This window comes from Carcharhinus amblyrhynchos, chromosome 6 (assembly GCF_965287045.1).
Source record: "Carcharhinus amblyrhynchos chromosome 6, sCarAmb.v2.hapA, whole genome shotgun sequence".
Taxonomy (NCBI): domain Eukaryota; kingdom Metazoa; phylum Chordata; class Chondrichthyes; order Carcharhiniformes; family Carcharhinidae; genus Carcharhinus; species Carcharhinus amblyrhynchos.
The window spans coordinates 37,995,194-38,018,452 of NC_137329.1; the positions used below are offsets into that span (position 1 = coordinate 37,995,194).

General features: G+C 37.6%; 1 protein-coding gene across 4 annotated transcripts in view; it reads left to right on the forward strand.

Moving 5' to 3' along the window:
• The first annotated feature begins 3,081 nt into the window (after positions 1-3,081).
• The window catches only part of LOC145343834 (choline kinase alpha-like), a 61,807-nt gene continuing 41,629 nt past the window's right edge, over positions 3,082-23,259 (forward strand). Inside the window, exons 1-2 of one of the 4 annotated variants that reach the window (XM_080190238.1) lie at positions 3,082-4,060; positions 9,981-10,089. In XM_080190238.1, coding sequence (XP_080046364.1) covers positions 3,837-4,060; positions 9,981-10,089 — 333 coding nt within the window. In that variant the 5' untranslated portion in view covers positions 3,082-3,836. Of the gene's footprint in view, positions 4,061-9,980; positions 10,090-16,847; positions 21,083-22,585; positions 22,771-23,259 lie in introns of those variants that run through there. The other 3 variants (XM_080190237.1, XM_080190239.1, XM_080190240.1) reach the window with 3 other exon arrangements.

Below are 23,259 nucleotides of genomic sequence, written 5' to 3' on the forward strand. Positions count from 1 at the left end.
CTGTAACTTTAAGAGAATCTTGAACACAGACTCCCAAGTCCCTTCGCGTTTCTGATTTCCTAAGCATTTTCCCATTTAGAAAATAGTCAGTGCCTCCAATCCTCCTTCTAAAGTGCATAACCTCACAATGAGGAAAAGTGTATTACATCGGCCACTTATTTGCCCACTCTCCTATCTGTCCAGTCCTTCTGCAGCTCCCTGCTTCCTCAATACTACCTGTCCCACCAATAACCTGTCTTGGTCCCTCCATGAGGACACTATAGTTAAGAAAGTCCACCAAAGCCCACCAAGTTTCACTGTGTTTGGGCGGCACGGTAGCACAGTGGTTAGCACTGCTACTTCAAAATTCTAGGGACCTAGGTTTGATTTCCGACTTGGGCCACTGTTTGTGTGGAGTTTGCACATTCTCCTTGTGTCTGTGTGAGTTTTCTCCGGGTGCTCCGGTTTCCTCCCACAGTCCAAAGATGTGCGGGTCAGGTTGATTGGTCATGCTAAAATTGCCCCTTAGTGTCCTGAGATGTGTAGGTTAGAGGGATTAGTGGGTAAAATATGTAGGGCCTGGGTGGGATTATGATCAGTGCAGACTTGATGGGCCAAATGGCCTCTTTCTGTACTGTAGGGTTCCAAGTAACTTCATTGCAGTGTTAATGTAAATCTTACTTATGACTAATAAATTAACTCTTACTCCTATGCCTCTACTTTCTAAGGAGGCTAAGGAAATTTGGCATGTCTCTCGCCAATTTTTGCCGATGCACCATAAAAAGCATTATTTCTGGTTGTATCAGTGCTTGGTATGGCTCCTGCTCCGTCCAAAACTACAAAAAATTACAAAGAATCATGAATGAAATCCAGTCCATCAAGTAAACCAGCCTCCCATCCATTGACTCTATCTTTACTTCCTGCTCCCTGAGAAAGGTAGCCAGCATAATCCAGGACCTCATGCACTATGGACATACTCTTCCTTCTTCTTCCATTGGGGAAAAGATACAAAAATTCTGAGGACACAAACTAACTGACTCAAACAGCTTCTTCCCTGCTGCCATCAGATTTTTGAACTGACCTACCTCGTATTAATTTGATCTTTGTCTACACTTTAGCTATGACTGTAACACTCTCTCCTTTCCTTCTCTATGTTAGATATGCTTTGTCTGTACAGTGCAAGAAGCAAAAATTTTCACTGTACCCTAATACATATGACAATAATAAATCAAATCAAAACCTCACACTGGCTTGCTGGATGTGTAGCTGGCAGAGAAAGCACTGAACTCTTGTCTGCTTACCACCTCCTTTAAACAGGCGAGGCTCTGAAACTCCTTGGCCCACGTGGGCCATTGATAATATTAGAAATGTGCCACAAAGTTTGGATTAATTGACATCTGTCCTACCACATCAATGTGAGACATTTGTGTTCCAAGATTTCCACTGCTTGTGGCATCCGTCATGACATTAGGCATTTGATTGAATGTGCCCCAGTCACAACTTACAGCAACAGCTGTCACCCCCTCCCCCCACATCTACTGCTTCTAAACTGACTCTTAATGCCTGAGACTATGGATGTGCAGATGCTGCACACCCATAGGAGTAGAATCATGCACATCTACACTTATTGGTATATAGCTCCAATGATTTTTCTTATTCACAGAGAGTCAATGGCATCTGCATTGTAGGAATACTGCATAGATGATTGCTGAAGGTACCAGGACCTTTTGGGCACTTTGATTAGCATCCTAGCAGTAGATATTTGGTTATTTGGCAAAGCGGGGGTATATGACAATACAGTTCAATCCAACCAAAGTCTCCAAGAATATGGTAGCTCACAAGCTCCTTACCCATTCACTCCATCACTCTCCCAGATGAGGCTGCAGGCTACATTATATCATTTGCAACTGTGGCATCCTAATTGAATCTGAGCTGAATTTCTGAATCCATTTCCTCTCCAATATCAAAACGGGTTATTTCCTAATACTGTACCTCTCTATCTCAGCTCATTTGCTTCAGAAGCCTTCATCTATGACTATGTTACCATTAGATTCTATTGTCCTCCTGGCCAGCCTCCCACATTGCACCCTTTGTAAACTTAAATACATCCAAAACTCTGCTGTCCTTATCTTAACCTTCACTAACTCCCATTCATCCAGCATTCCTGTGTTCACTGACCTCTATTGGCCTCCAACTTCGCAATTTAAATATTTTTACACAAATATTATTATTTCAAATCCATCCATGGCTCCATCATGTTCTGGTTTCATTCCACAGTCCAAAGGTGTGTAGGTTAGATGGATTGGCCTTAATAAATTGTCCCTCAGGGTTCACAGATGTGTAAATTTGGAAGAATAGCCATGGTAAATCTGGAGTTAGGATGGGGGGAGGGAAGTAGGCCTGGGTAGGAGACTGTGCAGACTTGATGGGCTGAATGACTTCCTTAGCACTGTCGGAATTCTATGATTCTGTCTGTTGGGCAGCCAAAGAATAATCTAACAAGGAAATGGGACGTGAAAGCTGTGCTGAAACTAACGGTAGGGCTCCTCTTAAATAATTCAGTGACTGTCTGCCACCTTGATAAATACAGGAATTTAGTGGCAGGAGGCTGCAGTCAAGAATGCTGAGACAGCAATTGGGAGGGGGAGAGCGGAGGGAGGCTGCTGGCTACAATGGGGAGGAGGGCCCCTGTTGATGAATCACAGCAACTGGGAAAGCTGGTGGGCGAGGTCGGGGAGGCCAAAGACTTCCATTTGAGGCCAGGGAGGGAGCATTCCTGCTCCTAAACATGCAACCAATCTGAAAACATATGTGAGCCTCTTCTGACCAGCTGCACCCCTTCATATCATGTTGCCACTGCCAGCCAACCCCCTTATTCCTACCCCCCCACGCCCTCCGCCGTGTTGAGGTTAAGAATAAATTGCCTTGCTGATATTCCCAGTTGCTGTGGACCCTTCACCAGAATCGCAGTCTAACCTCACGAGCCTGCATTACCGGTCTGTTATAGTATTGCAACATTCGCAGAGATTTGACTTGTCGTGCGCTGCAAGTCAGGAACGCGGAGCAGAAAGGAACCTCTGCTATTGAGGGAATGCCGGCTTAAACTTCGGTGGGCCTCTTTGGGTAGGGGAAAGGGCACCGCGAGTCAGTGCAGTTTTAGAAAAAAAGAGAAACGCTTGGTATCAACAACAAAAAGGCTGGTGTAAAACAGATGACGAGTAATTGTACCAGCTATTGAACGGAAGGCTCTGTGGCCATTGGAGGGTGTGGGGGCGGAGGCAGTTGGTTTTCCAATCACATTCTTTGTACCTACTGGTAAAGACGCCATCAATATATAACATTGAGTACACATCCTCCCAGCTCTCATACACAGCTCTGCTTCCTGGAACTGCTGGCTTGTGTGTCCGGGGGGGAATTTTCAAGAACATTTACTATTATTATTTGCAGCTACCAACTTCAAGAAACCGTTGACAAATTCATCTCTTCAAGATCAGTAGATTCCTCAGCCGACGTTTGCTTTCGCTATTATATATATTAAAATTGTATTTTTTGACATAGTTCAAAAGAAATAATTTTAAGATATTGATTTTCTTTCCCTCTTCTCCCGCAGAGATAGGTGTGGTTTTAATAGACTTTGATTTTTTTTTCTCTCTTTCTCTCTTCCCTCCCTTTGTCTTCCAGCTTTTTTTGGGAAAAGGAAATCTTTTTGTTGCTGGGAGTAAGAAGAGTGAAAGAAGGGGATTCATTCCGACCGTGAGGAAGGGGAGGTTCCTCCTCCCCCGCCCCACCAGCCCGCACCCCGCGTTTTAAGTGATAATTGCAATTTTTATTCTTTTTCTTCCCACCCGTCAATATAAATGAAAACCAAATTCCCCAGCGCAGTGGACACTCTGGGGATGGGGCTGCTAATCGCACAGAACGGGATCCGTGTCCAGCATGAGGAGACCACCGAATACAAAGCGGGAAGGCAAGACGTACCCGACCCCCAGACCAAGCATAAAGCTTATCTCTGGTGCAAAGAGTTCCTTCGAGGTGCCTGGAAAACCTTGTCAGAGGACGAATTTCAAATTAGCATCATAAGGTTTGTGTGTGTGTGTGTGTGCGCGCGCACCTTTAAAAATATTACCTTCTTCGAGATAGCGTCTTTTTATGTTGCCTGAATTGTTTCTGGAAAAAATGGAGTAACCATGAATCTATTGAGGGACGGGGGGGAAAAAAATTAAACGTGTTGATTGAAAATGGAGGCGATGCGACATCCTGCGAGGGTCGGGGGGAGGGTCCGAAATGATCTGCAGCATAATCCACGCGAGTAATTTTCTTTCGGTATCCCAGTTTGTATGACAATTCCGTTTGAAAAATCAATGAGGAAAACAAAACCAAAACGACGAGATAAACCAAGAATGGTCACTCAGGCGTCTGATAACTCCACGATAATATTAGGAATCTCTTAGCTTGTGTTCAAATGGGGAAGTGTGTGTGTGTTTCTACGGTGGGGGCGGGGGATTTCAAAAATATAAAGTCCAAATTCTATGTGGTATAGTGGTTTGAAATATATAGAATGAATGCAGATTTACCCCAAGAAAGCGGATCTTTTGACTCCAGCAGAATTTGGTCCAGCATTATTCTCATCAGAATTATTCGGGTGCAGAAAGAGGCCATTTGATCCATCCTGCCTACACTGCTTTCTCCGATGAGCAACTCACCTACTTCCATTCTATGCCTCTCCACCCTATAACCCTGCATAAGCTTACTTTTCAGATAAGTCCTTTTGGATGTTTCAACTGAACCTGCTTCCACCTCATTGTCAGGCAGAGCATTTCAGACCTGAATTACTTGCATTTTTAAAAAAAGGGTTTTTCCTTCATCTTACAATTGCTGCTTTCACCAATTAAACATGTGCTCTCATGTTCTTGACCCCATCAGTAGAAACAGTTTCTTCCCATTTACTTTGTCCAGACTTGTGATTTTCGATATCTTCAGCAAATTACCTGTTAGCCTACTTTTCTCCAAGGGAAGCAGATCCAGTCTCTTCAATCCACCTTCGTAACAGAAGTTTCTCATCCCAGGAACCACTCAAATGTTTTTCCCACTCTCTCCAATGCCTTCACATCCTTCCTGAAGTGCGAGACCTAGAACTGGGCACAATACCCCCGCTGAGGTGAAACTAATTTTATTTAAGTTCAACATAACCTCCTTGCTCTTGTACAATATGCCTCTATTAATAAAACTCAGGATACTATATGCTTTATTAACCATTCTGTCAACCTGTCCTGCCACTTTCAATGACTTGTGCACGGACACACCCAGGTCTTCTGCAATTACCTTCTGTTTGATAGTGTTCACGTTCTTTCTACCAAAATGAATCATTTTGCACTTCATCTGCTACCTGTCTGTCCATTCCACCAGCTCTACACTGGCCTCAGTTTACAGTGCTTCTGAGTTTTGTGTCACCCCAATTATTGAAATTGTACCCTTACTCCAATCTAGATCATCTATAAATCAAGAAAAGTAATGGTTCTAACACTGATCTTTGGGGAAATTCCACTATAAAATTTACCTAGCCTGAAAAACATTGATTAACTAGAAGTCTGTTTCTTGCTACTCAGTCAATTTTATTTCCACATTGTCATTGACCCTTTTATTCCATGAGCTACAACTTTACTCACACGTCTATTGAGTGGCATGGAATCAGACATATTTTGGGAAGTTCAACAGCATTGCCATCTTCAACCCTCATCTCTTCAAAAACTGCAAGTTAGTTCAATGTGATTTTCCCCAAAAGAAATCTATGTTGGCTCTCCTTAATTAGCCTGCATTCACCCATGTGACTATTAATTTCTCCACCACTGAAGTTAAACTGACTGACCTGTCGTTGCTTGGCTTATCCATACACCCTTTTTCTGGAAATAGGTTGTTACGTTTATAATTCTCTAGTCCTTTGGCACTACCCAGAATCTAAAACTGAAAAATTATGAGCAGTGCCTCTGCAATTTCTCTCGAGTGCATCTCATCCAGTCCCAATGTCTTATTAACTTCAGGTACAAATTGCCTATCCAATACCTCTTCCAATTTAAATCCTCCTAGAGTCTGAACTACCTCCTATTTTGACCAGGGCCTCAGTAGCATTGTCATATTTTGACAAGTCAGGTGCAAAGTACTTACTACCCAGATATGCCTGCTGCCTCTATGTAAATTCCATTTTTGGTCCCTCAATATCCCTACTTTTACTATTTATATTCTTACAGCAGACTTTGGGATTTCCTCATTCAGTGTTAGTCTGTTTTCATACTCCCTCTTTGCTTTTCTTATTCCCTCCATCTGCCCTCTGAACTTTCTGTATTCAGCCTAATTCTAATTTTCTGATACCTGTCATAAGCACACCATTTCTTTATCTGAATTTTTCTGTTATCCAGGAAGCTCGACATTTGTTTGCCCTACCTTGCATTTCTGAGGGAATATACCATGACTGCCCAAATTAGCTCCTATTTGCAGGTAGCAAATTAATCAGCTACTGTTTTTACTGCCAATCTTTGACTCCCCCTTATTCAGCCCAGATCTGTTCTCATCCCTTCATAGATTACTTTCCTCCAGTTAATTAAGAGTTATTCCTTATCATTTTTTTCATCATCAGCCTCAACCTTACGATACAATGATCACTGCCCCCTGACTATTTCCGTACTAGCACTTATCAACTTGGCCGATCTCATTTCCAAAAATCATGTCTAACAGTGCCTCCATTTTCAGTGGGGCATACTACTGGAAAAGTTCTCCTGAACGCACTTTGCTCACGTCTGCTCTTTACACTAATACTATGCAAGTTTATATTTAGATAATTAAAGTCCCTCATTATAAGTACTTTTTATTTGCACCTCTAATTTCCTTGCAAGTTTGTTCTCCTGCATCCTTCCCACTAATTGGTGACCGATACACTACACTGAGCAATATAATTGCATTTCTTTTACTCCTTAGTTACAGCCAAATAAATTCTGTCCTTGACTCCTCTGGGTTATCTTCTTTCTTTGGCATTGCAATGCTCTCATTAATTGATATCACCACCCCTCCTATTTTTCTTTTCTATACAACTTGTATAAAGAGTCCTGCCCTTTTTCTGATGTAACCTGGTGTTGTGAGACTTCTTACTGTGTTTACCCCAGTCCAACACCAGCATCTCCACATCATGACATTTTTTTTGAGTCAGGTCTCTTATTATCACCACAATATCATTTCCACATGGCAATCTGCATCTGTAATTCAGGGTTATTCACTCCAGTTTGTGCATTCACATACATACAGAGTAACCCTGATTCAGATTCTGCTACATCCTTTCCCTCTGACACCAGCTATTAACTTGCTATTTCCCCACTCTAGTGCTATCTGTGTACCTTGATACTGCTCTCTGGTATTATCTCCTGGTACCCACACTCCTGCTGAATTAGTTTAAAACTTTCCCAAAAGTACAAGGAACTCAGTCCTGCCCTGGCCAGGTGCAACTTGTTCAGCCAGAATGTTCAAAATGCATTCCATTTGAAGCCAATTTCTATTAGACTTAACAATGCTTATTTGATGAGAATTTAAAATGTACCCATTTAATTCAATTCCAAATACAAATGATATGGTGTTAATTAGTCTAATTCTGATGCGGAATAATAACAGGAGTGGACTGTTCAGCTCCTTGGGCTTGTTCAGCTGGCTCATGGCTGATTTGTAGCTCTGCTCTATTTTCTCACCTTTATCCCATGTCCCAGAACATCCTTACCAAATAAAATGCCATCTATCTCAGTTTTGAGAGCTCAATTTTTTTCTAGCATCCACGTCAATTTGGCAGAAGTTCCAAATTTCTGCTCCCTCTGTGTGAAAAAGACCTTACTGATTTTGCTTTTATATGGCTTAGCTGTGATACTAAGATTCATTTTGCCACCAAAGGAAATCGTTTCTCAATAACTGTCCTGTGAAATCTTTTTAACATGTTAGTCCTCAATCTGCTACACTCAGGAATACATGCCACGTCTCCGCAATATATTCTCATAAGTTAACTTTCCCAAGTCCACTAATTTTCTTTCACCTGACTGTAAAAACAAAACTATTCAGGTAAGTGGAAATATTCACTCTAGAAAAATAACTGGTGTGGCTATGGAGTGAATAATATCCATGCTGTGCAGAGTACATTGGGGCAACATGTAACGTTGGGAATACCTGCAATGTTGAATTGCTCAATATGGGTGGCTCAGAAGCTTGGCAGTCTGAGGAAAATATCGTAGTTGGTTGTTGTGTATGCTGCAAAAAATCCCTCGTATTAATGCATACTTTACACTGTCAGGTTTTCAGATCACAAAAAAAGTTGCATGAAGTTGTGCCTTTTTCAATAGCAGAACATTCACTTTTAATTTGGTCAAATTTGAAACATGAATTCTTTTGGAGAAGGTCAGAAATCATGTTTGAACATTGCAACAGTTCAGGTTTTCTCCCAGTGCCTTTTTCTTTTTGCAATCACAGTACAGATAATTTCGGGAAGAATGCCAAGTCTCCATTGAATTGCAACCTGCAAACTTATGCATGTTGCGTCCCTCAGAACTGCCAATAAAATGTCCTTGATATAAATTTTGTCTAATTCTCCAATCTTTCCATTGCATCTGTTAGCATTTCAAACAATCATGCAGCCAACAGACAAATTTTAATTAAATTTAGTTAAGCAATGCTGAAGTACCAAAAAAGAATATTAATTCCTGGTTCCAAAGGAATTGGCTCCAACAATTGCTGTTCTTCTTACGGACCTTTTCAAGAGCTCCATTCTCACAGGCCAATTGTCATAGTTCAGAAGTAGCAAGGGATGAACCATCAAATTGTTAGCTTTATTACACTGTTGGAAAAATGTCACGAGGGATGATACGAGAGTACCTTGACGGGTATGAGCTAATCAAGGGGTGAACGTGGTTTTAGGAGTGGGTGGGCATTGGCTGGCTCATTGCACCTCTATGAGGAGATGATGGACTTGTTGGGTAAGAAAGAGGCCATTGATGTTATCTACATGGGTTTCAAAAGGCATTTGACACTATCCTAAAAAGTAGATCGTGAGACAGATAGAAATGTATTAAAATAGATTGCAAATGATTGCTGGATCACCACAATGCTCCCAGGCAATGTTTTCTAAAGAAGCTGGTAAAATTTTGGAATGCATTGCAGGGGGTATAAATCCTGAGGTGACTTTGTAAAGAAAAATTTTATAAAGACAAATTCAGTCCTGGTGACACTGAATTTGGAATAATGCACGCAATTTTTCAGTTTTAAGGGTCGACATAGTTGATTCCATAATTTTAAGGGAATAATGTAAGAGGAAAGATGGACTATCCTGGGTCTATTCTGTCAAAGAGACGACTGAGTATGACACACCTCAATAACAAAAAAAATGATCTGAGCAAATTTGATTAAAATGAGAATTTAAGAACAGTTTTTTAATACATTTGCAAATTCAGGATAATTAAAAAGGAAATACAGGATTAGGTTTTTTAATTTAAAAACATTGGAATTATAATTAACTAATCATAGTCACAATGGAAGAATAAATGTTTGAAAATTTTAGGTATGGCTGAGAAGGTTCTTGTCAACAGAAGGCATTCTGTGCTGATTTATCTGCATACCACTGAGTAAACAACACCTTCAGAAGAGATTTGAGGTCTCAAAATTTATAAGAAATTAAAGCCTTCATAAAGGAGCCAGAGCATTATTTGTGCAGGTTAAACTGACTTTTGGTCAAATTGCACTGACAAAAACCCCGTAGCAGCTGTGAAGAAACTCTCCCTGAAGATACTTGGACCACTTATAAAAATGACTATTGTTGCTGTACCCATGAGAATATCTGTTAGGCAAAATCTGAATTTAGAGCAACTATATAATATTTCTTGACCTTGCATGTCATTTTGCAACTAACTTGGCTGCAAAATTTCAACCATCCCATTTTTGGTTTTGCATTTGTAATTTTCTGTAATTTCTTTATTATTTTACAGGGGTGGTCTTAGTAATCTACTTTTTCAATGCTCATTGCCTGATACAAAAAGCTGTGTAAATGATGAACCACGGTGTGTTCTCCTTCGATTGTATGGTGCAATTCTTCAGGTGAGACTGTGTTCCTCGATGCGGGATGTTCAATTATGATGTATGTCTGTCTGAGAGCTAAAGATGTTTCCGTTAAGTATGAGAAATTGTAATGGAATAAATGATTTGATTGAATAATAAATTTTCATTTTGAGTACCATTTTTATTAACTAAGAATGGATTTTAACTTGTATCCATGTGAATCAAAGCCATTCTGCATCAATAGTAAAGTTTAAAAATATGATGTTAAAATTGCACTAATCTTGCTTTGCTCTGAGCAAGAATAAATGACTTTTATTCAATAAATTGATACAAATGTATCTCGTTGAAATTCCTTGTGAAATAAATATTCTGAGCTTCTTGTTTAATCTTCAATATGAACAGAAACAGAAAACAATGGATGTAAAACACTGAGATGCTTAAAATACCTCTTCTAATGAAAGATTTGAATTAACCAGTTGGAAGAGATGTGCATAGAAAAGTAATGCAAATTTGTCATTTTGTGTGACACGGAATATTTTAATATCTGGTAACTGACGAAAGTATAGAATAGAGTAAATGGCAATCCAGATTGATGTAAAGCTTAATGAAACATTTAATAGTTCACTGGAATTGAGAAATATAGTAGCTAATAAGAAATCTGCTTCTTTTCAGAAAAAGTGCAACTGAAAATGACCACTTTCCCAGCAGATTACTGAAAAATTAATCATGAAAATACATATAAAGGAAAATCAATTTTTTAATATTTCATTTTCAATACTGCTAGACATGTTACTGATCTGGCCTTGCAAACATTGGGTCATGGTGATAGAACTGTTTGGTTTAGTTTCATGTTCTTTAGACCAAACCTGTAAACAAATACTTAACAGTTTAGAAGAAACGCCTGTTACAAATGATCAAAAGGTAGGATTCTACATTTTACATCAGAGCTGTGTTGAACTTTATGCCGAAAATTCTAATAATTAATGGTGGTCATGAGCTTATTATTGGATATATGAAGAGTGAAAAAATAAAAGACAAGTCAATCTTCCATGTCCCTGCCACATGGTGACCTTTATGTATGGCTATGGTAGTTAATCATTACAAAGAGTGTCAATTGCCTTTAACGTGCAGTGTTTGCCATACAATCAGCAACTAATGGGAAAAGATATAATTTGAGACAATTTTGAATGTTCCTCTTGAACAAGAAATGATCTGCAGATCACCACATGTACAATAATGCACACAGATCCTTTTTATCCCTAAATATTCTGATGGAAACAATGATCATGGAGTAAATGTATAAATCTAACAGTTTTTAGCTGTAGTAATTGAATTCTCACAGGAAAGTCATGAAATGGCTCAAATTGACACACTGCTTCTGATAAAACAAATTATTTTCAACTGATTGGATGAACTTTGCACTAATCATTTATAAAAACGATCTTCTTGCAAAATACAATCTTAGTATTTCCTCGGTTTTTCTCCTTTTACCCTCTTTTCCTGAGCTTGCACGGATTGATTTAGAATATACAGTACAGAAGCAGCCATTCAGCCTAACTAATCCAAGAAGGTGTTTATGCTGCACATGAAACCTCTCTCACTTTCCCTCATTTAACTCTACTAGAATAACCTTCTCCCTCATGCAAACTTACCCTCTCCCTAAATGTATCTTCATTATTCACCTCCAGTACCTTCAGGGGTAGACCATTCAGTGATCCTCAGGGAAGGTAAGGTTTGTTTTTTGAATCCCCTATTTGATACCTTGGTGACTTAGCGTGATGGCCTCTAGTTTTGCTCTTCCCCATAAGTAGAAACGTAGAATGGGATCTTATGGTCCAGCCAAAGACAACCCCCTCCTTCCGCCCCCAATACACAGCGGATTCTCTGCTGGCGGGATGGGTAAGCCACATAAAAGCCGTAGACATTGGTGGGTAAATCCTGCTCCTACTCTGTGTTTATCCTGTCAAAAATCTTTCATTGCCATAAAGATCTCTATTAGGTCACCCCTCAGCATTTTGCTCTCAAGATAAGAGATCCAGTCTGTTTATCCTTTCTGGATATCTATATTCATGTATTTCTGTAATCACCCTTTAAAATTTTTGTTACATCTTCTCCAGTTGCTTTTCATATCCTTTCCATAATATGTGACTAGGCTGTATGCAATACTCCCAAGGATATACTGAGCAAAGTTCAATAAAGCATAACTTCTCTATTTTCTAATTCTACCCCTGTTAAAATAACCCTAGAGTTTGGTTTGCATTTGTTATGGACTTATTGACCTTAATCAGAATTTGCAGTGAATTGTATATTTGTACTCCATAGACCCCTTTGCTTCATGAGCCCATTTAGACTCTTAAAAGTAATAGGTGCTTACCTTGTTTTCTAACCAAAATGGTGGTACTCATTTAATAGTCATATGTTCATTTTGCACACCTATTTGTCATTTTTGCATTCCACCTCAGTGTTAACCATCCCTCCCATTTAGTGTTGTCCACAAATTTGTACTTTTATTTCAGAGTTTAAATTTTTAGTATGAGTAGTAAACAAGAGGTCTCAGCATTGATCCTTGTGTGACAAACTTTCCATCTTTTGCCACTGTGAATAGATACCCCTTGCCTTTGTTCTAGTTCCTGTCTTGCAGCCAACTAACTATTCTTCCAATTTGTTGACTCATGCTGAGATGCAAGCACAAAATCAGTGTCATTCCACTCGGCTCACTTGACAGAAGTGCAGGTTGGAAATCTGCTGCACTGTTCTCAAGTCATTGATTACATAATGAGGTGCTGTTACTGAGTAAAGCTGATACCTATATTACTTGGTAAATTTTCACCGTATGATGCCCTGGAGGGGAGTTTCCATATTTGGAATACAGAAATGAGAATTTGGGGTTTTCTGAAATCTGCATTCAGCACGTGCGTCTCTGTTCCAAAGTGAAAATATAAACTTAATCATGTAAGATTGATCATCAGAGGAGCAATCTGTCCAAATTTATTTTTGTTTCTATTGCATCTAACTTTGGTGGACTGCAAAAATAACTGTCTGCTACTTTCAAAAGACTGTCCACTTATCATCCACAAAAATAGAAGTTGCATTTTACAAATCTTACAGTTCATAATCTGATTACTCCAGACCTCATTGTACATGTATATTGCAATTATTTTGGTAGTAACTCAGTTCATAATAGACAAGGTCATTCAAACTGCCAACATATTCTGGTACTCAGTTAGATCAGAGCTGATCTGTCCATTCACCATCTTGCTCCCATATTCCTTAATACCTTTAGTCTAACAAAACACTTGTCACCTAGTCATGAAAATTGCAATTAATTTGGCATCTGCAGGTACTTGGGGGAGAAAGTCCCAAATTTCCCCATATTGCAAATAGGTCTTTATTTCTGGCATACTAAACTTACATTTTTTCATGAACATAGAAAGTAATTCTTGAAAAATTAGCTGCTTTGCTTCACAGTACCAAATTAACATTACCTTTGAAAGCGTACGTTCATATATAGATTCAATAATATGTGCTTTTTCTTGTTGTGGATGATTTTCAGTAATGGTTTTTGCCTTGATGGCTACATGTGTTGATAATTTATGATTCACATAGTCAGAAAAGATGAAATTAACTGTTTCAAAGGAGTGGAGAAACAATGAATAAAATCTTCAAAATATTGAATGGGCATGTACACATTATCAAAAAATTGTCATCCAGTCAGAAGATAAAATCACCAACGCTTGTCATCCATTTTGTAGCAGAAGAAAACAGGAACAACAAATTCACGCATAATTGCAATATCACTCATCAAATGAAGTGTTTCAAAAAAGATAAGATCAAGATTATAAAACTTAATTTTAATAAAGTATCAGACTAACAAATCCACTATGTAAAATAGCGTGGCTTATTTAAATGATAGAGTAATAAATATTATTAAAAAATAAAGTTACCAGAATAATGCAAAAGAGTTAACATTAGGGATTGGGAAGAGTGGAAGAAAAGCAGTTTAGTTTCAACCTTCAAATAAAGCAGTGGGACTGGGAACATGCTGATGGATATACACTTAGGAAAGGCAAATTTAAAAACATTTATGGCTGCACAACATTTATTTCAGTAGAATGAAGGTGAGAATTCTGTATTCAAACTATTAAACAGAAAATGCAGACTGAGATTTAGTAATCACAACACTTCCTTAAATAATTAAAAAATTTAATCATTATATCATTGTGTAGAACCACAAGTACAGTTTTCTTTCAAACATTTGACAGTCTATTCTCTTGCATAAGTGGAAAGTGTATTTTTGTATTCGATTATTTTAATGTGATGATGTAGACTTGAAATTAAATATTTCCAATTAATGTTTAGTGACATTAAGAAATGTTAAATCCACGTTTTATCCACATGAGGTTCAAAACTATGATCCTCTCCAACCCCACTAAAGGATGATCAAAATAATTAACCTGCTGATGATTTTCCCCACAGTTCATGAAGAATTTTGATACTGCTCCCTGAATTATTAGTAAGCCAGTAAATGTATGTTTGTGTGAGTGTGTAAATTTACTATGGCTTCTGTTTATCGATAAGCAAAAGTGCTGAATGTTTATATAGCAGTGATAATACAAGTCTCCCCTGAATGGCCAGCTCTAGTTTTGCACTTGTACCCTCTTGTTCTGGACTCCCCCACCAAAGGAAATATCTAAAAGGCTAATCACTTAATTGCCTTAAATATTTCAATTGATCCCTTAACCTGTTGTAATTAAATGAATACAGACCTACCTTACACAACCTGCCTTCATAGTTCAACCCTTTTAACTAACATCATTCTGGTGCATCTATGGCACCCAACTTCTTCCTGAAGTGATGCTGAGTGCTAGAACTGAACACAGGTTATTAGTATAAATATGTGGAAGTTTGGACTGCTTGGATTCAAATTGGAGCCTAACTTACTAATTACAATTAAAACTACAGGTTTTGATTCTGTGTAATTTTTTTCACTGTCATGTACCAATTTTTTTTTATTTGTACATGACTGCAATACTTTGAAGAATTGTGTACAGCAAAATGTCAAACAGGTAATTAATTTCTCAGCTTTTTAAGTAACTGATCGCAGAGTCCTGTTTTTCCATCTATTTTTGCCCAAGTACATCAAGCACAATAAATTGAACAAGCTTTGTTTTCCAGTTAAAGTATTATACAGAATAAAGCAAAATATGTGCTGATGATTCTTCTTTCCTGTGATAGTTTGAAATAACTGAAAATTGATGGGTGATTATAACTTAACACCCAGTTATAATGATTTCACATGGGCTACCAAGTTTCCATGCTCTGTGATTCTAGCCAGTACCTTATTTAATTCATTAAGATTAAATAGATCTTGAAACTAAATTTCAAGTAACTTGGATGTTCTTATTTGTAATTTACAATTTAAAAGTGTATCTTAATACACTTCTTACAATTCCATCTAAAAAATGCATGGGGTTTAATAATTAGCTTGGGAGAAATATCTGTGGTATGTACTTAATTGTTTCACTTCATTCTGTCTGGTTAAAGATCTGCATAATTCACACATTGTCCACATTGAAAATCTGTGTTCCTGTATTGCAGAATGCACTCAAAAGTTCAAATATTTCCAACTGAATGTCTTTTAATATAGTTATAACATTTTAAAATGTGAGTGTGAGTCAAAATGTGTCCGCTGCTAATTACTTATTCATTCTGTATCTTCATAGAAGTCATGCTGTTAACTTCCTTCATATACATTCTAAGCAATGTATATGAATTTTGTATTCGTAATAACAAGCATGTTCATTGGAAAACTTAACTTGTTCAGCGTCTTCATATCCACAAAGAATAGCTGAATAAAAACCAAACATTTTATTGTAACATAACTCAAAACTGATGCACAGAGCTCCTGCTTGCCATTTAGATTGGATCTTGCCAACAAAAACAGATACATGCTACTAGGGGTGGGGGAGGAGGCAGAGTGGGAGAGAATCATATGACCAAATGAAATTGCCATAATGTGATGCTTTAATATAAGTAGATTATATTGCTGTGCATCACAGTACTAATAAGGAAGCGGAAATGAACTGATGTGCAACCTACCCCCCATGCCCAAATCTGAAATATTTTTAGTAGGCACAGATGTAATGATCAGTTTCAATTTTGCAATAAAAAATTGTCACAATCTACCCTAACAAGTCCAGATAACAACATAAAGTTGTTCCTGCGCAATTAGCTGACAATCTATGGGTAGGGCTATGGAAATAATTTTGTCTTAGTCATATGTGGAAGGTTTTCTTTGTTAACTGACAACTGTGCTAGGAATTCCATAGAAATTAAATACAGAATTGATGGCAATGATATTAAGTTACAAACCAACCTTGTTCCAAAGCTGTATCATTGGAATGAATCAAGGTTGGTTAATTTACAGTTTAAATATTTGAGTAAAGACAATGTTAAACTTCTCGACGAACTTTCAGCTTTTCAGTTTGTTAACATCTTCAGATTTGATAATGTTTGTAATCAAATGAAATATTGACAGTAAAATAAAATGTCAGTTTGCACAAACTAAGTACAGCTATAGATTCTGTTTATGTTGATACTTCTGGTTGCATTCTCTGCAGAATGATGCAGTAAGTATTCTACAATATATCTTTTTTTTATCTTTTTACAGAAATTCCGGATAGTGTCAGAACTTCATGTGCCAAAACTGGCATGGCATATACATGCTTGCAGTTTAAACTGCACAATTCGTTTGATTTGTATAACGCAAAATTGAAAACATATTGATTGCTGTATGAAACAGCTTTTTTAAAAAAAAGATATTGTACTTTCTTCTTATTTCCTTTTCAGTAAATATCTGATCATAGTTGCTGTGTTTAGGAAGGTGTAAATTGGAAACAAAATGGTTGTCCAGAGGAAAGGAAAATTTAAGGGTCTGTGACCAAATATTTGCCTTCCACTCCTGACCTCAACATCCATTACTACGCACTCAATCTGAGTATAGAGGAGGCATAGGAGCGAAGTGCCTACCAGTCCTTTCTACTCATTCAATGGTGTTGATTGGTATGAGAAGGTAGAGAAAGATGATCTTTTAATGTTTTAACAAAAGGTACGGAGATTACTTCATTCTTTTCCAAATGTAAATGGTAAATTAGATATAATACATGCTTACAGTGTTGGAGTGCCTACCAGTAAAATGATGCATAATGTGCTGTAATTTATTTAAATTGGGTTTGGAAGGTTCAAATTAAATGGAAATATCGATATAGAAGGTGGCCATTCAGCTCATAGCGACTGCTGGCCAAAAAGAGCCATCCATCCAATCCCACTTTCCAGCTCTTGATAGGTTACAGCCCTTGAAATGCATTCCCAGGAAATTTTTTTTTAAAACAATGAATTTCAGATCTTCAACCTCTGAATGAAACCAGTTCTCCTCTGATCCTTCTGCCCGTTATTTTAAATTTATATTTATTTCAGCCTGGTTGTGATCACTCTAACAAGGCCTTGAGAACTTATATCCCCAATTTAATCTCTCTTCAGTACCCTCTGTATCAAAAGAAACAAGTGCAGCCTATACAGTCTTTTTCATACCTGAACTCCTCATTCCTGCAGTATCCTCTTGAATCTCCTCTGTATCCTCTCTAGTGCAATCAGATCCTTGCTGTAATTTGGTGACCAGAACTGTACTCGGTAGTCTATTTATGGTTCAACTAGTGTTTTAGACGATTCTAGCAGAATTTTCTTGCTGTTATATATCTTGATAAATTACAATGACAACACATATTTAACATAATCAAGCATCTCAGGGTTCTTTGCAGAAACGTTAGAGAACAAAATATAATACTAAGCCCCATAAACTGAGAGTAGGTTGATGACTAAAAGCTTAGTCAAGGAGCTAGGGTCATAGAAGGAAGGCGAGGTAGATAGGCCTTGGGAAGGTATTGCAGAGCTTAATAGGCAATTGAAGGTGCAACCACCAATGGCAGAGCAATTAAAATTTGGGATTCCCAAAAGGCCAAAATTAGAGGAGTGTAGGTAACTGAGTGTGTGGCTGGGGGAGATTCTAGAGATAGGAAGGGTGGGACTATAAAGAAATTTGAAAACATTGAATTTTAAATTGAAGTTGTTGCTTGACCACTGGCTAGAGTAGGTTAGTGAGCACAGGGGTGATAGGTGAATGGGATTTGGTGTGAGTTAGGGCAGTAGCATTTTGGGTGGCTTCAAGTTTATTGAAGCTATAATGTGAGAGGCCAGTCAGAACTGCCTTGGGTAGTGAAGCCTAGAGGTAATAAAGATATGAATAAGGGTTTCAGTAGCAGATGTATTGAGATGGGTGAAGAAATGGAGGTTAAAATAGGCAGTATTATTGATGACAGTGTAGTTGGAAGCTCATCTCTGGATCAAGTATAAACACACAGTCTGTGAACAGATTAAGTCTTGACTGTTGCCAAGGAGTGGAATGGAGTCAGTAGTTAGGGAATGTAATTTTAAATAGCGACCACCAAATAACGGCTTCAGCCTTCCCAATATTTACTTGAAGAAATTTCTATTGATCTTGTATTGGATATTGGAAAGATGAGATAGAATGAAAAAGTTTTTGAAAAGTGGAAAACAAGTGATGGCTAAAGGAAGGTGTGCCATATGTCTTAACCACCTTTATTTACTTGTCCTGCTACCTTTAGAAACTTGTAGACTTGTACTCCAAGATCTCTCTGTTCCTTTACTTCAGTATGTTTTGAGTTATTGTTTATTCCCTTGCCTTGCTTACCCTGACCAAGTGCATTACCTCGCATTCGTTCAGATTGTGTTCCATTTGTCACTTTTCTGTCCGCCTGACCAGTTCATTGTTAATGTCCTGCTGTCTATAGCTTTATTCTTCGCTGTCAACCACACAGCCAATTTTTGCATCATCTGCAAACTTCTTAACCATTTTCGCCTACACTTGAGTCTAAATTATTGATCTGCCCTCCTATTTTACCCCCTTCTCATATTTCTGTAACCAGAAATCTTAAGCTGTCATCACTACCCTTTAAACCATGTTTCAGTAATAGCTATACTCACATGGTGTCAGTGCCCACTTATCTGCCTTATTTACCAGACACCTTGCTTTGAATAATTATTTATTTTCTTGCATTTTCCTAGACCTTGAATATTTGCTTCCTAAGTTTCTGCCTTCCATTTACAACTTCACTTCTCTCTCCCTGAATGAAACCCATACCCCTACTATTCTAATCTCAACATTCAAGATGCTATTTATTTTGTCATGAGTAGATTTTCTCCTGTCTTGCATTATAAATGAAGAGCAGAGTTCACTGGTGTCAAATTAGTGTCACCTGATCACCTGTACAAACCCAATAATCGTATTCTTCCTTTATCCCTTGAAGCCAATAAAATAATCTATTATTGAAGTCTTAAAATATTCTTTAGACTTCATCTAAAATTTGTTTTACAGTCAAATGTAAGATTGATTTTTTTTTGATTAGGAAAGAACAGTGCTATTGGAAATATTTAAAGTTTTTTTTCTTTCTGTAACTTGTGTTGTGAAAACATTGAGATCACTAAATATTGAGGTTTCAAAGTTACAGGTGCTTCTTTTTCACCAGCTCCATACCCACCTCCTGAATATGATTCATACAGGTGGGTTCAGTGGGGCGCTGGCAGCCCTCATTCAGGTATGCCTTTAAACCATTGATATTCCAGGTTATTTGTCCTGCGTTTGATTTTTGCCGTAACCATCGGCCAACTGCACGTTTTCCAAAATGATTTTTGGGTAGTGATTAAGATCAGATTCCTTGGTTGAATTTTTTTGCCTCTTTCAATTATGACCCCATTCCCATGTGCCACTGTTGTCATTTCAGGATTAAGTTAACTCACTTGACAGAGAGTGAGATTAAACCTGGAATCATCCTTGACTGCATGACTCAAATGCACCTGAACTTGCACATGCCATTAAACTTTCAATGCAAGATTTCAGTTTTATTATTTAAATTGAATATCTTATACATATTGCGTGTTTATAATGGGAAGTTAATCTTCAAAACTGAACTAGAGCAAATAGAGCTGTTTTTATTGTCAAAGGAACATAGTTGACTGTGTAGAATTTCAATTCTGGCTGCTTATTTATTTTCTAACCACCATGTTTGAACAAAAATATTTGCTGTGTACATGATTTGAATAATACTTAAAGTTCCAATACCGCCAGTAACATAAATGTTGAAAAAAGTGATAATCATAATTGAATGAATATTATAGCAAGATTAATAACCAAAAAAAAACGGATTAGTGAAAAATCATAGGCATATATCTTGGTTTTTACTTTGTGTATATGCTACAGTACAAGTTGGTATTGAAATATATGACCTCCCAGTATGAAAGATGAACAGCAGTTCTATTGTATGCTGTGCCTGGTTGAGTTGGTGTTATGGCTCAAAATAAATAAATAGTAAATACATCCTACTGAGTTGTCCCATAATCACAAATGTTGCATATATTTGTACAACTTGTCAGTGTCTCTCCACAACTTCTTGTTCCTCTGTTTAATGCTTTAAACTTGGAAGCAAATAGTTTGTATAGAACTACCCCTCCTGCTGTACAGTGGATTGAGGTCAAAGTTTCTGATTTCACTGAAGGAGTATTTTATAATTTTGTATGAGGAATAAAATATTTCTGCACAGATTGTCTTCTTCCAAGTTACCTTGAAACATAAAATTTGGTAACAATTTTATGTTGTTGAGAGACATGGAGAAGTGTGTAGCTAACTCCCTTTATAAGATTTTAATTTGTCAGGCAATGTAATACTTTTTAAAAATATAATCCTAGTGCTGGTATGTAGCAAACACAGTGGTCATGATCAATTTTACCTTTTTATTTAATTGCTGGAATCTAAAATGGGGATAGTTGTAGAATTTTTGTGCAGGCTGTCAGTGCTTACAGTCTTTGTTTAGGATGAAAAAGTCATTTTTTTGTTGAGCACTTGCAGAGGATTTCTGATTGGGGAAGAGCTGTGCTGAGACTTAATCAACATTCCCAAAGGGTGAGTGAGTTATGTCATTCCTGAGGTCATGAGATAAATTTGTTTCCAGTAGATCTCAACTGGCAATTTTATTTTAACTGTATAATTCTGTACAAGTAAATAATATTACAATTGATAAAACAAGTGAGACCTAAAGGCTAAGCAAGTTTATCCAGTGAAAAGCAAGCTATGCAAAGCAGAAAATAACATTTAATCTTAAATGTATACATTGTTAGCTGATTTCAGGTTGGGGACTAGACCTCAATGGTTCCTGTTCCTGACCACAGCTTTTAGTTGGAATTGAATTTCAACATCCGGTGATGACTGAGCCATCTCAACTGTTAAGTTGCAATGCACTTAATAGCCAGCTGACACTCATGGCTAAATTTCACACATGAGAGAATGGCCATTTGGGCAAAGATGTATCTCAGGGAGCCTGGTGCCTGTAGAAATATGTTTGAGAAAATTGGGCAAGCCAAAGGGTTAAAATTGGGCAAGCCAAGACTAAAAGCATGTGATGGTCATATGATCTGAAATCACGTGATCAACTTTTACTTCTGAGTTGCGTAATCCGTGCAAAGGATTTAGGTTGATTGTGATAACAAATGTTTCAAATTCAAGCACAGGTTTGAAACCTAATTATATTTGTGGGTTCAGGAATAATAAATTTCTAGAATGCATTTAATTGGCCAAGTGAACTAAAATATGAAGTATAGTTACAACTTTAAAGGCACTGGTAAGTAAATCCAGCCTACTGTTGATGGCCAGCAGTTAAAATAGCTTGCCAAATTCATTTCGTTATAGATCTTTAACTACTACAAACTTATGGAACATAATAAAATCATAAATTTGTTTCATCTTTAGTTTGCCATCATGTAATGTCACCTGGTCAATGCCCAAGTTGTAGTGGCTTGAGAGGTTTCGTGTCCAAATATGTAACTTTGTTGCTGAACAAAACCTTTAGATAGAAAAATGGAAGATGTGTAAATTACTGTTTGGATAATGAGCTAAAAGACTGAAGCACAATGGAGAAGCTTTGTTGATTCAGTAAATCTTTTGCTGTTGCCACACCTCTTTTAGCTTTGTACCATGTGTTCTACTATTCAAATCAACTGCAGTATCTAGTAGAATTCTGTTTTTCAAGTTAGAAAAAGTACTTGGAAAAATTAAATTAAATCTGCTTCGCAAAAAATATAAACAAGAATGGTACTACAACAAGGCAGCAATTATTTGCATAATATTGTAAATGTTGTTATAAATTTGATGTTTTTCAAATAAACTTCATGATGTCCAGACTTATACCCAGCTCAGCTGTTAGTACTGTATTTTTAAACCAACTTGGGCTTGGTTAATCTGTCAACAAAAAGCCATTTGGACTTGCAAGTATGACCAAATTAATCCCATCTAATGTGATAGGCCATCCCTCAAGAATTGAAATCTGACTAGGCAAATTAGACTGGTTGGTTTATTGATAATTTTTAAGAAATCTTGTAAAATGATATCATTTAAAATTATCTTTGAAAGAAACCGGATCTCAATCTGTGACGTCTTTGCCGTAATGTCTGATGTGTGGAGTTGCGTATGTTGTGGGGGTTCTATACCACCTTGGCTGTACTTGCATATGTTCTCTGCTGCAGGCTCCCATGCGATCGTGCCTTTGCGATCGTGCCTTGAGCACTCTGGTTTCCAGGTGACAGACACGATTCACGGTACAGTATCTGATCTCTGACGTTGCAGCATCTTCTACAGTTGTAAACAAATCCTACTATATTTTTGTCTCTATTTAAATTGGACCTTTAAGTTCACTGTAAAAATATTTTGCTCAAGTGTAATTTTTTTTATTTTGGAAGTAATTTCAATTTAGGCTTTTGTATAACTGGTTTACATAATGGTTTTGGAATATGCTTGATAGCAGACAGTGCAGTTCGGTTTAGCACAAAAAAAATGCCTTCCTGTTTTGAAACTTCTAAAATCAAACGGCCATGCAGAAGAATGCATTGACTAATTAAAGAGTGGTCAGATACCAGACCCTAACCTGTGATTCCTCCCATCGTGAGTTCTCAGCCTCAAGGGAGGAGAACTGCCAAGTGAAAGCATAGAATTCCCTTTTTAAGGGGAAATAAAATGTAGAGTAAGTTGGCCTGGGTTACTCTTGTGGCTCCATTAGCTGACCCATGTGTGGCATTGGTAGAACCCTG